The following is a 14654-nucleotide window of genomic DNA, read 5'->3' on the forward strand; positions in this document are numbered from 1 at the left end:
CGGGGATTACAATTGAGATGGAAAAAAAAAATGTACAAAATGATGTAAAAATAAACTTTTGTAATAAAAAAAAAAAAGAAGAGCCAGAGCTGCAGTCAGTTATGGGCCAGTCTCTGGCATCCATCAGCTGCCACTGGTCTGAAACCGCCCAAAGCTGACTCTTTTCACTTGTGTGTTCTTACATGTATGTATGGTCCCTGTTTGAACGACAGTGGGGGTGTGAACATGTGGGTGTAAGAAGGTGTGTGAAGTGTATGTGGCATGGGTGATCGGGTGTATGGGTACTCTGAGTGTGTGTAAGGACATGTGGTGGGGCCTGTAGTGTATGGCCATGGCAGAGATGGTGTGAGGACAGGTCCAAGGGACAGGAGCCCAGGGACCTGTTTGCAGTCCTGGAGATTGGAAAGCAACACAGTTCACACTTTGCTGCCAGTTATTTTAGATGGAATTTTCACAATGACCATATACTACCCTCACAACAAGGGCCAGACCCTATTTCCTGTGGGAATACGTGGGAAGGGTATGTCTGGAGAAGGCCCAACCTCCCCTCCACATTCTCAGCACGCGTCTCCTCTGTGAACAAGACCCTCCCTGGGGCCATGTGTCCTTGTTCATCCAGGCAGCCAGCAGTTCCAGCCTCAAAGCCCACTGAGGCCAGAGGCCCCCCGCAAGGGAGCACTTGACTCATAAGGATAGGAGGCTGCAGGGCCCCTCCCAGGACACCCTCTGGTCTCCTTCACATCCCCAAGGCATGATGGACTTGCCTTTGTCTACAATCCCAAGAGGCCCCAAACACAGGGATGGGAAGGACTGTGAAACTAGACGTTTCGCTGCAGGCCTCAGCTGTGAGCTCTTAACTACAGATGACACTGATGGGTCCTAAGTGCCAGTCTGTTTCAGGGTACACTGCCAAATGGGTTCTCAGCAGAGTTCTCAGCTGTGTACATATATACAAGCCATTTAACCCTCACAGCACATCAGTGCAGAAGAATAAATAATCCTGTGCTCCTAATCAGGAAACTGAGGTTCAGGGTCCCCAGGTGGTTGGTGCCAGAGCGGGGACCTAGGCCAGGCAGCCTGGCTGTCGCCTGCGCACTTCACCACTACACCAAAAACCTCAGTGATGACCATGCAGGTTTGTAAATATGAAAGTAAGCAAAGGTCTGCCATCCCTCATCTGTAACTCTGAAATCCAAAATGTCTCCAAGAACCAAATTTTCTTCCTGACTTTGGCATTAAAACCTGACCTAGGCCCTCCCTGGTGGTGCAGCGGGTTAAAGCACTGCACTAAGAAGCTGAAACCACTTCTGCATGAGTTCGATTCCCGCCTGCCCCGGAGGTGACCACATGGTGTGGCAGACCTCTCCTGACCCGCCCACTGCTCCCCTCAGCAGTGTACTTCGTCGATCTGCCTGTTCTGCTCCTTACTCTGTCTCTGGTGAAGCCTCTCACCGCCCCTGAGCCTCTGGCCTGTACCCCAGCTCTGTATGCACAAATAAATAAATCTTAAAAAAAAAAAAAAAAAAAAAACCTGACCTAAAGTAAAGTTAGATTATTTGTACTCTTTACTTCCTCTAGTATACCTTTCTGTAATTTTACTAGGAACGCTGATATATTTGATTATGAAAAGTCAAACACATCCCTCACAGAATGTGACATAATATTCAGTCTCTCTCTAACGACTAACTTTCTAAAGGCAAAGAAATCTAAATTCTGAAATAAACCTGACCCCAAGGGTTGTGCATAAATAACTGTGGACCTGTATTAATAAGATTTCATAGTAATAAATGTATGTTTTTTAAAGATTTATTTATGCATACAAGAACTGGGATACAGGCCAGAGGTGCAAGGGGTGAGAGGATTCACCGGAGACAGAGTGGGGAGCAGAACAGGCATAGTGGCTGAAATAAACTGCTGAGGGAAGCAGTGGGTAGGTCAGGAGAGGTCTGCTGTGCCATGTGGGTCAGCTCCCTAGCAGGGGATCGAACTTGTGCTGTAGGGGCTCTGGATAGCTTCATAGAACTGCATCTTAACCCCTGTACCACCAGGGAGGCCCCTAAATGTATTTTATTTGTACAGTTGTCTGCTTATATGTTGAGACAGGCAAGTCGGAGTGTAAGGTGGGTCTGACTGCCCCCCCCCCAAAGGTACAGATGCCGAGGTGTACCCTCTGAGCAAACAGCCCTGGATGCACTTAGGGCTTCCCCAGGAAAGGGTGGGAGTTTAGAGCTTTGGAGAGAAGCAGATTGAAGGAGGCTCCTGGCCAGCCAGTCTCACCTCACACCAGTAGAGCATATCGCTTTTCTGTTCCCCACCCCTATAAGACTTCAGTCTGTTTTAGACCTTCCCTTCAGTCTGTTTTGGACCTCTGTTGACCTTAACGATAACCACCCCCAGCACAGGCCCTGCCCAGGAGGCACAGACCGTAGCCTAACTGCTTGCATGATTTCTTTGATGGCAGGGGATTGTTCAGGGAGTCTTAGGAGGGCCTGGGACTGGAAGTTCCCTGGGCACTGCAAGCTGGCCACAACTGGTTTAGTGTGAGTTCAATTCCCACAGCAGAGGTGAGCCACATGGTGTGGCAGACCTCTCCTGACCCACCCGCTGCTCCCCTCAGCAGTGTACTTTATCAGTATGCCCGTTCTGCTCCCTGCTTGGCTCTGGTGAATCCTCTCACGGCCCCTACACCTCTGGCTTGTACCCCAGGTCTGTATGAATAAAATAAATAAATCTTTTAAAGAAGAAAGAAAAGAGAGAATTCTCCCAAGCACCTGAAGGAGCTTAAGAAACAACAACAACTCGAAGTGGATTAAAGACCTAGACATAAGAGTGGAAACCATAAAATATCTGGAAGCAAAGATGGGCAAAACATTACATTACATCCACCTCAGTAACATCTTTAAAGATACAGAACCCAACGCAAGGATAGTGAAGAAAAGGATAAACAGATAGGACTATATCAAGTTAAAGAGCTTCTGTACAGCAAAAGTGACATTACAAAAACAAACAGACATCCCACAATATGATTGGGAAAAAATTTTCTCAAACAATACTGATAAAGGGTTGATCACAAAGATATACAAAGAACTGATGAAACTCAACAAAAATAAAGTAAACCCCATCCAAAAATGGGCACAAGAGCTAAAAAGACACTTCTCTAAAAAGGAAATGCAGATGTCCAACAAGCATATAAAAAAATGTTCAACATCACCTGTAATAAGGGAGATGCAAATTAAAACCACAATGAGATACCACCTCACACCAATGAGAATGGCACATCTTAAAACAACTAGCAACACAAATGTTGGTGAGGATGTAGAGAAAAAGGAACTCTCCTGCACTGCTGGTGGGAATGCAAACTTGTACAACCACTATGGAAAACTGTCTGGAGGTTCCTCAAACTGATAAAAATGGAGCTTCCATATGACCCAGCAATCCCACTTCTACATATCTACCCAAAAGACACAAAAACACTGATTCAAAAAACACCTGCACCACCTTGTTTATTATCGCTTTATTTACAATAGGAAAGACATGGAATCAACCCAAATGCCCAAAAGTAGGTGACTGGATCAAAAAGATATGGTACATATACACAATAGGATATTACTTAGCAATCAAAAAAAATAAACTCATGCCTTTTGCAGCAACATGATGGAGCTGGAAGGGATCTTAGTGAAATAAGCCAGAAAGAAAAAGAAAATATCAGATGGTTTCACTCATAACAGGAGCATGGGGGGTGGGAGTGGGGACGGAATGGGAAATACCAGAGACATTTTAGGGGGGTATAGTGGGGAATGGGATCAAAATGGGGAGGGGAGGTTGAGAGGAAGTGCACCGGACTATGGTGATAGCACACGGGTGAATTGGTGATGGGAAGTCCACGGGGATTGCAGCTGAGATGGGAAAAGGTACAAAATTATGTAAAGGTATTATAATTTTTTTAACTGTACAAAAAATTTTAAAAGTGCAAGCAAAAAATACATACAGTGAACAGTTATACAATTGCTATGAAGCAAAGCATGAGTTCCTAAGAAAGAAATACACAAGGATCTAATTTATTTTATAATGATTAATGTCCTCAGGAAAATAATGGATTTTAATCAAAGGTATGTGAATGGACCCTTTGACGGAGAAAGAAAGGTGTTGTTTTGAAATAAAGGTAACAAAGGACACAAAAACACTAATTCCATAGGAAACCTGTACTCTTACATTAATCGCAGCACTATTTACAATAGCCAAGACAGGGACACAACCCAAATTCCCTCAAATAGATGAGATTATGCTAGTCAAAGGAAAAGCAGAAGGAAAATGATGATAGATAGACAGACAGACAGGCAGACAGATAAGTAAGTTGTTAGGTACACGTTCATAATAGGTGAGTGGTCAGTGAATGATACTGAGTAAAAGGTCTCCAGAAATTGGTCTAGGGCATGCTGAGTATGAGACTGCCATAAAATTAGTGGCAGGTAAGATCAGGGACAGGAGATCAAGGCTCTGGGAAGAGGGAGGAAGGACGGGGAAGAGAATGTGAGGGAGAGAAACGAACTGGTTTGAAGAGAAAAATTGTACTCAATTTCCCACAGGAACTACCCAGACCTCTCGTCACTCAGCGCAGCCGCGAAACTTAATCCCACCTATTTCCCACAGAGCACGCTCCCGAGAGAAGCCCGGGCCAAGTCCTCCAAACCACAAAGGCATCTGCCTAGAAGGGCCCGCGCAAATCAGGGCTTAGCCACCCACCGCCTTCGGCCGCTTTTCCAGAGTGGGCCGCCGGACAATCTGTGTTTGGTCAGTTAGAGCGGCGTTCGCACCTCTCGGGTGATTTTCTCGCTACCTCCGTTCATTCTCACCAGTGTTGCCTACTTGGAAAAGCCGGTGGGTCGCAGGGGCCCCCGGCTGGCGCGTTCCCTGGAGCACCATCGAGATGTGGTCCTCCATCAGCCTAGCCCACCCGCGGCGGCGTGGGCCAGTGGCTACGTCATGTTTTGTCGCCCGGGGCGGGTGAGTAGTGCCGGCTTCTGAGGGGAGCTCGGCTAAGTCCAATTAATCGTGAGAGAGACGAACAGTTTGACTCGGTGTGATCGAGATTAGCACGTAGAGTCCCGAAAGGTAGTGGGGGCTGCCTGGTTCTGCCCCCGCTGCCCTCGGAGGGCGGCTATTGAGTCCAGAGTGCAGCCTTCGTGCCTTGAAGTGGGAAGAGGCTAAGAGGGGAATACAGGCTTCTCCGCGACCCTGAGGTGAAAGAGCAGAATTGAGGCCAGCTGTGGGGCACCAGCGTAGCTTGCAGACAGGCTTGCGGGAGCGACCCCAGCTCCTCAGCAAAGCGCTGACGCGCCTACAACCCGCGGGCCGCGCATTAAGATGGCAGGCTATGCCAGTACGCCTAGCCCCTTGCAGACCCTTCATGAGGAAGCGGTGTGCGCCATCTGCCTGGATTACTTCAAGGATCCCGTGTCTATCAGCTGTGGGCACAACTTTTGTCGAGGGTGCGTGACCCAGCTGTGGGGCAAGGAAGATGACGATAGGGCAGAAGAGGAAGATGAATGGGAGGGGGAGGACGATGACGACGACGACGACGACGACGACGACGACGATGCCGGGGGAGCCATAGGTGGATGGGACAACTCCATTCGAGAGGTTTTGTACCAAGGGGATGCTGACGAAAACTTGTTCCAGTATCAAGAGGATGATGACCTCTGGGTCGGTGGCGGTGGCGTGAGGAATTGGGACACGGACTATGTGTGGGACCAAGAGGAAGACGAAGAGGAAGACCAGGACTATTACCTGGGAGGCTTGAGACATGACCTGAGAATTGATGTCTACCCGGAAGAACAGGTGTTAGAAGATTACGACGAGGACGTTGAAGAGCTGTATCCCGACACCCACCTGCCGCCTACCCGGACCCCTCCACGCCAATTTACTTGCCCCCAGTGCCGAAAGAGCTTTACACGTCGGAGCTTTCGTCCCAATTTGCAGCTGGCCAACATGGTCCAAATAATTCGCCAGATGTGCCCCATTCCTTATCGAGGGAGCCGTGGGAACGATCAGGGCATCTGCTCCAAACACCAGGAAGCCCTGAAGCTCTTCTGTGAGGTGGACAAAGAGGCCATCTGTGTGGTGTGCCGAGAATCCCGGAGCCACAAACAGCACAGTGTGGTGCCAATGGAAGAGGCTCTGCTAGAGCACAAGGTGAGAGGCAAAGGGAGGGTATATGAAGGTTAGGAGATCTTGGAGAGGAAGGGGGTGGAGGGCCTGTGAAATGGCTGCATTCTTTTCCTACCTCCTCAGGTGCCTGCTAGTTGAACCTCTTGGGTTTTTTGTCGGGAAAAATGGACAAAGGAGACACTGGCTAAGGCAGATTGGTTTCCCCAGAAGCAGCAAAGATATGACAAGACATGACAGTGAGGGGAGGTACCAGTGTTGACAGTTCCCTTTTAAAGTACCAAGTTTGAGGGGCAGGTCCTTGTGCTTAATTGCCCCCTAGTGTAAGTCCTTAGGCTATACCTGACCAAGATTCAGCACCCTTCACACATAAGAATGGAAAGCCATAGTGCTCTCAGACGTTTGGGATCTCAGAGCACGAGCAGCATCAGAACAGATGACTGGTTATTGGTAGACCAAAAGGGCAAGTGTGACGTCTATGTTGAGAGCAACTAGCTATACACCCCTCCCAAAAGCTGGGATTGCTTTCCCAGCGTCAGTAAGGTCCATTTCACCTAAAGAGACAGGCAGAAGACATAAACATCTTGAGTGGATCAGAATAAACCTTATCCCTGATCACTTTCCTTTCCAGGTATTTTAGCATAATGGAAGAGGGATTTAGAATCAAGTGAGCTGGCTCCGCAACTTACTGTCTAATCTTAGGCAGGTCTCAAGCCCTTAGCTTTATTTTTCTTAATAAGCCCTTAGCTTATTAAGATTAACAGAGATATGTATGTGGAAGTGTTTTTTTTTTTTTTTTATAAACTATAAAGCACTAAACAGATGTTTGCTTTTTTATTTTGCTTTCCTCTCATTGGTCTTCCCTTCCGATTTGGATAATGCTGTTCTGAGCACTAGAAAATTGTCTCAATTGGCAGAATGAATATTGTCTCCCTTACCTTCCCTACACAAAAGAAATGTGATTCCTTGCAGTACCCAAGGAAAGAGAGGTTGTCTTCAGGCCCATAAAATCTTAACCTGGATATTCAGTAACAGCTAGTTACATCTTATTAGTGCTTTACAGTTTATAACTGTACTTCCTTGGGTTCTCCTACAGTAGTGATTTTCAAACTATGGGTTTTGACCATTTGGTAGATCTAGTCATGTCCAATATTATTTTAAAATGAAATAGAAAATATCCCACTACATGGAGCATAATAAAGGTAAGTATTATTTTATGAAACTTTAAGTTAAAAATATATTGCTTCAACTGAGTTGTAGTCAAAACACAGAACACTGTCCTGAAGGATCATATATTAAGCATTATAGTCACCCCCCATTTTACAGTAACTGTTAAGTGTACAGTTAAGACACAGTCTTAATTACAAATCACTGCTAATTCCATCATACTAACCTGACATTAAGGGTAAACCCCAGTACCTACCAAGTCCATCGCACCAAGGTAGGAATACAATGTGCCCATAGGAAAAACTATTTCCTATGTTTGTGATCTTTTGTACAGTGAAGTTAAGGAAAGGAATCCACCTTTCCTCTGCTAGAATGTTCTGGGGAAAAAAATCTTTTATTTTCAAAGATCAGAACTTAGGTAGCTGGTATGGCCAAAGGTAGGAACTACATTGAAGAGGTAAAAGTAATTGATATTCTTTCATTCTTTATATTGTTCAGTTGTGTTAATTTTGATGGAAAAACACACATTATAGTTAGAATTTTACTGAACAAGACTTATAATTATTATAGGGAACAGTTTTGGTATAAAGGCTTATTTAATGTTATATATTATCCATCACAGTTCACTTGCGACAGTGAATTCTCTCTTGTTAGCTACTGATTAAATGTGACTTTATTTATTTTGGAGGTGATAAAGCTTTATAGTTTTCAGTACCGGAACTCGAGTAAGTCTGAATTTCAGGAGTAGGAGAAAAAGGCATTCACTCCCTCCCTACTCAAATTATGCCAGTATTGCAGAGTATGAGGAGAGTTGCAGCTTATAAAACAATATTTAGTGTTGTAATGTTAAAATGAATATTTCATTTTTTATAATATTAGAAATAAAATTGAAAGGAACTACTTGTCTGGTGAGAATATAATGACAGAACAAGAAGCATTCAGAATAAGGCCTCAGATTAATGACATATATGACAGGTTGGGTAGTCACAGCAGATGTTCACTGTAGATATGCTGCCATTTATAACTCAGTTATATTGTTCTGAGGTCAATGTTCTTTTTTTAAGTTTAACTTTGTATAGAAAAAGGTTTGTTAGCCCTGAAAAAGCTTACTTATTTATATCTTCCATTTTTCCATCCCATGAGTTAGAGTTCGTCTTGACTCTTCAAGCTAGAATCAGAGGATTATGAAAGTAAGATCATTTAGATTTGACCAAGGGCACCACTAAGTGGTTTTAGGCGGCAGACGGGTGTATAAAAAGAAAATGAACAAAGATTTCACTTATTTGGGCTCAGGCCTAACTAGATGCCTGTATTTCCCTGCCACCCACCTGCCGTCAAAAAAATCATTCATCGTTCTGCAAGAGAGACCAGATGCTTCCAACATCAGTACTCCTTGATTTTGTTTTCTCCGTTGAGGTAGTAAAAGATGACAGCAAAAAAAAAAAATTTGTTTCTTGAGGCTTTTAACAAGTATATATTCATGTTATGGTGCAGAAGATAGGGGTCACCTTCTTCAGTTGTGTTATCTGAATGTGTTGGGCAGTGACACCATGCTGAACACTTAAATTTACAACATTAAAACAGTGGAGTATTCTGCAAAGCACAAATTCTCTGGAGCTTTATGATTGGACAGTATTGGAATGTTAACAGGAATCTGCAAAGGCCATGAATGATTATTAATATTAAATAGCCCTTTTAATTGCAAAGGAGAAAAAAAAGGAGAAACTTGTGAAACCCTGCATTCCAAGTGCTGCCGCAACTTTGAGGGGAAATTGAGGAATTCCGGAATTTCTTCATCTGCTGCAATAACTTTGAATTGATGACTGAGCATCTCAGACTTCGGGTTTTAAGAGACATCAGCTCATCATTCTTTGCTGACGGACAAGATTGTGCTTTGTTTAGGTTCAAAATAAGGCTTTAAAAACTATGGGTGTGCTGTTTTCACTAGCCTAGAACTTGACCACTAAAAGTAATATACTTGAAGCTGTATCAAAATGAACTGAATTGGAGGGAGAAATTACAGGAGTGTTGAAATTACAGGAGTATATATTTTGGTGCTACAGCAACACCATGTTTTTAGATGTGGGTTTTGGCAAAAATTGACATTCAAGATGTACCACAGCAGTCACCACCAAATATAAATGTCTATGGACCTGCCATAATCTTCAGCCTTACTGTTACCATAGACCATTTACACTTGATTCCAGTATACCTTGTTGTTTTTGAAGATCTGGATGTCATTCAGGAGTGTTTTCTGTTACATACTGAGGTTCCTTAGTTGTCAAAAATCTGTATTCAGCTGCACTTAGATATATAACAATTGTGATTTTGGAACACCAACAAAAAACAAAACCATCAAAATTTAATTTCAAAAATTAAAACTTTCAGCAGAATGTAACACACTGTAACTTATAATACACTGACCCTCAAATGTCAAGGGGCAAAAACACTAACATCACTGCTTACTATTAAATGCTTTCAGCAAAACTGCAACCTCAGAGAGCAAATTTGCGCTTGAAATGTCTAATTTTCTTGGTTGATCTTTCAAAAACTAGATTCATGAGTGTTAATTTAAGAAAAACTGAAGTATCTGCAGCTATTTTGGATAATGTGTTCTTGACCTTGTTGAAACCGACTTCTTGTAGCTTTGGGGAATAATGTTTCACACTGATATTCAGTCTTCCTTAGGAGAATGTCAGTAGGAGTTTGGGAACTCACAGCCTGTTTTTGACTGGAAATGTTCAGATAAATACTCTTAAAAAAAAAAAAGGATGTAAAATTCTTAACAGATAGAAGGCTTTATTCCATTTATTATTCTATTTTCTCTTTATATCTCTCCTTCCCCCAAGAAAACCATGAGTGTTATAAAAGCAGCTTGTGTTTTGTTGCATCTTCTATTACCACCTGGGAAAGAAAAGTTAAGGGTTAACAATGACATTATTTTCACATCTGAATAAACTTTTCCTTCAAAATTACCATGCTTTTATTTTAGTCATAATACTTAATTTTGAAATTGTACACAATACCGAAGGAGAAAGAAATGCCCTGTGAAAGTTAGGGCCTCCCTGGTGGCCAGGGGTTAAGTCTCAGCATTATCACTACTGTGGCATGATTTTGATCCCCACCAAGGGAACTAACCCACATATGGCGCAGCAGGCCTCTCCTTTTCCACCCGCTGTTCCCCTTATCAGTGTATTTCATAAAATCCACTCTGTCTCTGGTGAATCAACACACACACACACACATGCACCCCTGCTCTTCTATGTAAAAATAAATAAAATCTTTATTTTTTTTTAAAAAAGGTTATCAGGCCCTTAGTGGTGGCACAAAGGGTTAAAGCGCAGCTCTATGAAGCTACTCTCAGCCACTGCAGCACTAGTGAGATCCCTGGTCAGGGAGCAGACCTCTCCTGTCTTACCCGCTGCTCTCCTTAGCAGTGTGTTTCAGTAAATCCACCTGTTCTGCTCCCCACTGTCTTTGGTGAATCCTCTCACCCCCCACATTTCTGGCCTGTACCGGTTCTTATGCACATAAATAAATAAAATCTCTCATAAAATATTATCCTGTAATAGTAAAGCTATTCCACTTTTTGACTGATGAGATTATAAAAACAGGAGTCAGGGATATTAGCCCACTATACCAAATCTAAAAGTATTTTTATGCAATAGTGAAAATGCTCTAAATCTGTACTTTTTCAATAATACCAATACCACTAGTTATACTGATATATGACTTTTGAACTCTTAAATATAGCCAGTGCAACTAGAGATGGGATTTTTTAATAGTATTTAATTTTAATTTAAAAGTCCTACATGGCTAGTAGCTAGCCATACTGAAATGCAGTAGTTCGATAAAAAGAAGGCAGGTTGAATTCTGGTCATGGGGACCAAGGGCCTCTCTGGTGGCCTTAGGTGTAAATCTTAGCACTATCACTGTTACAGCCGGAGTTTGATCACTAGCAAGGGAGCTAACCCATGTGTGGCATAGCAGACCTCACCTGTCTTGCCTTCTGCTCCCCTCAACAGTGTATTTCAGTAGATGCACCTGTTCTCCTACCCACTATGTCTTTAGTGAATCTTCTACCCCACCCCACACACACACACACCTCTGGCCTACACCGAAGTTCTTTAATGCATAATTAATTCTTTTTTAAAAAAGAGGGGAAATGAAAAAGTGAGACAACTTTCTTGTCCCAGTCAGGAGAGGGGGGCAGAAAGTTTTGTTTTTGGCATAAAAGGGGAAAAGACTTAAAAGGAGCATTGTATTTTTAAAAAATGTGACAAAGATGGCCTTGACCCAGTTTCACTTGTGATCTGTATGAATCATGTGGCAGATGTGACGGGAAAATGGAAAGTAGCTAAAAACTAAACAGTACTGATGGTAGTTTTTGGAGTTTAGGGTCCTTGAGTTCACTCTGGGAATGGTTTCACCAGAGCTTCCCTTTAGCGGAACATGGTGAATTTCTCCACAAAACAAAGACTCAGTAATATTTAAAGAGTAATAAGTTTATTAGAAAGAGCCAGGAAAGGAAAAGACTTGCAAGGCACAAGTGGGTAGGAAGAGCTCCCCCTTTACGGGGGTAGTATTGGTTTTATCTTCTTTTGATAGGGAGGGACCCATCCTTGCTATCAGCCAGTTGCTGATTTAAATTATGCAGAACTTGAGGTTCCCAAATGAGCTTCATCTCCATGTCCTTATCTTTTACCTTTTCTGTCTGAGCCTTTGACACAGCCCCCAACAGTCTGTTATCTGCTGGGACCTTCAACCAATCTCCCAGCATCGGGCACCTGAGGACCTTGATTTTGTGCTATGTTAAGGATCTTGATTTTTATGGCTATGTTAATTGCTATGCTAGCCCCTTTTACCCATACCCCTTATGTGAATCAATCTTGTGATGCCCCCCTGCATTCCTTCCTCCATCAGTACTACTTCTAAAAAAGAGCTGGGACTAAGGCCTCAAAATAAAGATACAAATATAAGTATGGTTTTAATTGATGCATGAAATTGAAATATTAGGTAAAACCTGATATTAAAGCAGGTGAGTTCTTCTATTTATTTATTTGTCTTTCAAAATATTTTGATTTATTTCTCTTTCAAACTAAATCCTGACAGGGTGGTGAGGAGGTCTTGGAGTTCTAAAAGGTAATCAGTTTGTGTTGGTATTTTTGATGAAAGAATTGTGGGAATAAAAGGGCTAAAGAGGAGACCATGAGAGCTAAAGGTGATACATTTAACTTTTAATGTTAATTTGTCCACAAACTGAAGTACTCGGGTACTGTATGAGAATCATATTGCATGTAATAAGTGTAAGAGGAAATGTGACACTTCTGTTAACTGAAGGCCTGCAAAGAAGGAAGAAAATGGCCCTCTAAGTTACTACTTTTATCTCCACCTCCTCCCATCCTTTCATAGTAGGAGAAAATGAACACCTCAGGGATATGCATTAGAAATAGCCTTAAAGAATACCATCCTACCTACTGAAGTTCATGCTAAGTTCTTTCTAGCATTTGTGTTTAATTCTAAAGAACTAGGACCCAAAGCTGTTGAGTTGTCTTGACAATTCCACTTGGCACTAGCAGCAGGACCTGACAAAGATGAAGAGGGCCAGGTAGTCTGGAAATGGAACTCCAAGGACACAACCCACCTTTTATCTGCCATTTTCTAGGCACATAGAATACAAAGTCCTTCCTCCCCCTTCAGCAAAGGTTGGTTTCTCAACAGGTGGTAAACTCAAGTGTGACTAAGGAAGATTTCCTTAGCTCTCATTTTGTGGTGAGCTAGTCAGCCTTGACCTTGCATTCCAGCATAATTTCCCAGACCTATTTCATATGAAATTCTTTCTTTTGATCACCTTTTGTTTCTCCTAATACTTTAAATCCATTAGGAAGGCCAGAAGCTTGCCTTCTACTGGCATTTCATAGTCTTGCTTAGACCATACCTACTTCTACAGCTTTAGGCAGACACAACAGAATGCCTTGGCAACTTTTAGAGGACTATTAGACTTCAGATTTTTGCCTAAGGTGGATACTGAATTTGTTGTTTTTTCTTTTTTTTTAAATATTTATTTATTCATACAGAACTGGGGTACAGGCCAGAGATGTGGAAGGTGAGAGGATTCATCAGGGACAGAGTGGAAAGGCAGTACACTGCTGAGGGGAGCCGCGGGCGGGTCAGGAGAGGTCTGCCTTGCCATGTGGATCTCCTCAGGGGCAGGCGGGGATGGAACTCTATGCGGAAGTGGCTTAAGCTTCTTAGTGCAGTGCTTTAACCAGCTGCACCAGCAGGGAGGACCCTGAATTTGTTTTTAAGATTTATTTATTTATTCATACAGGACTGGAGTACAAGGCCGTGACAGACTTCACTAGAGATAGAGTGGGGAGAAGAAGAGGTAGACTGATGAAGTACACTACTGAGGGGAGCAGCGGGCAGGTCAGGAGAGGTCTGCATGCCATGTGGATCACCTCCATGGTTGGGGATCGAACTCGCACTGAAGCGGCTGCAGCTAGCTTGCGGTGCTGCATCCTAACTCATTGCTCCACCAGGGAGGAACTTGTGGATACTGAATTTTTATACATTAATATGCAAATGATTTCTTGTAAGACCTGTGCCTAGAATTGATTAAATACTACACCCAACCTAATAGGAATGGGATAGAACCTATAATTATATTCTCATGTTTCCTTCTAATTTTTTTGAAATTAATTCTCTAGGCCTCAATCATTTAGCTTCTGTATACAGCACCCAATACTAGACTCCAGAGTGAAGAAGGTGATAATGGGGTTGAAAGAAATTACAATACCTCACTCAATAAGGTCTTTGGTAAGTCCTCATCACTCCCTTCTGGGGATGACTCTCATGAGCCTCCTAGAGACCCTCCTGGTCCAGCTTCTGAACTTTTCTAGTAGTATTCTTCCAACTTATCCATTAGATAAATCAGGAGGGATAAGATCTACATTCAAGACTGTGCCCTAGGCTTTAGGACAAAACAATTCCAATTCCTAGGCATTGGTTCCGTTCTGCTTGCTCTCCTACCTTCCTACTTAAAGCCACCCCATTAAGCTTCAGCATTCAAATTACTTATATACCTCTTCCCTATGCTGAACCCTCTCTCTGGAATGCCCTCCCTTTAATGTGCCCTCTTAATAATAATATAAAAGCCCATGAGGATGCCCACCAAAGTTGGAATCTTTCACACACCAAACCCTCCATCAGATGCAGGGAATGCATCATGTGAACAGAAACAGATTAGTCTACATCTTCAGTGCACTCAGAAGAATAATGAGGTTTTCAGATTGAGCTAAATACTAAAAAGGCCCAATACA

The 14654-nt window shown here is 42.9% G+C and overlaps 1 protein-coding gene across 1 annotated transcript in view; it reads left to right on the forward strand.

The window, feature by feature from the left end:
- The first annotated feature begins 4795 nt into the window (after nt 1-4795).
- Nucleotides 4796-14654, forward strand: part of TRIM7 (tripartite motif containing 7) — a 58362-nt gene continuing 48503 nt past the window's right edge. The window contains exons 1-2 of the mRNA XM_012733268.1: nt 4796-6192; nt 13664-13677. Coding sequence (XP_012588722.1) covers nt 5365-6192; nt 13664-13677 — 842 coding nt within the window. The 5' untranslated portion in view covers nt 4796-5364. The remainder of the gene's footprint in view (nt 6193-13663; nt 13678-14654) is intronic.

This window comes from Condylura cristata, unplaced genomic scaffold, assembly GCF_000260355.1.
Source record: "Condylura cristata isolate star-nosed mole 26May11 unplaced genomic scaffold, ConCri1.0 scaffold00040, whole genome shotgun sequence".
Taxonomy (NCBI): Eukaryota; Metazoa; Chordata; class Mammalia; order Eulipotyphla; family Talpidae; genus Condylura; species Condylura cristata.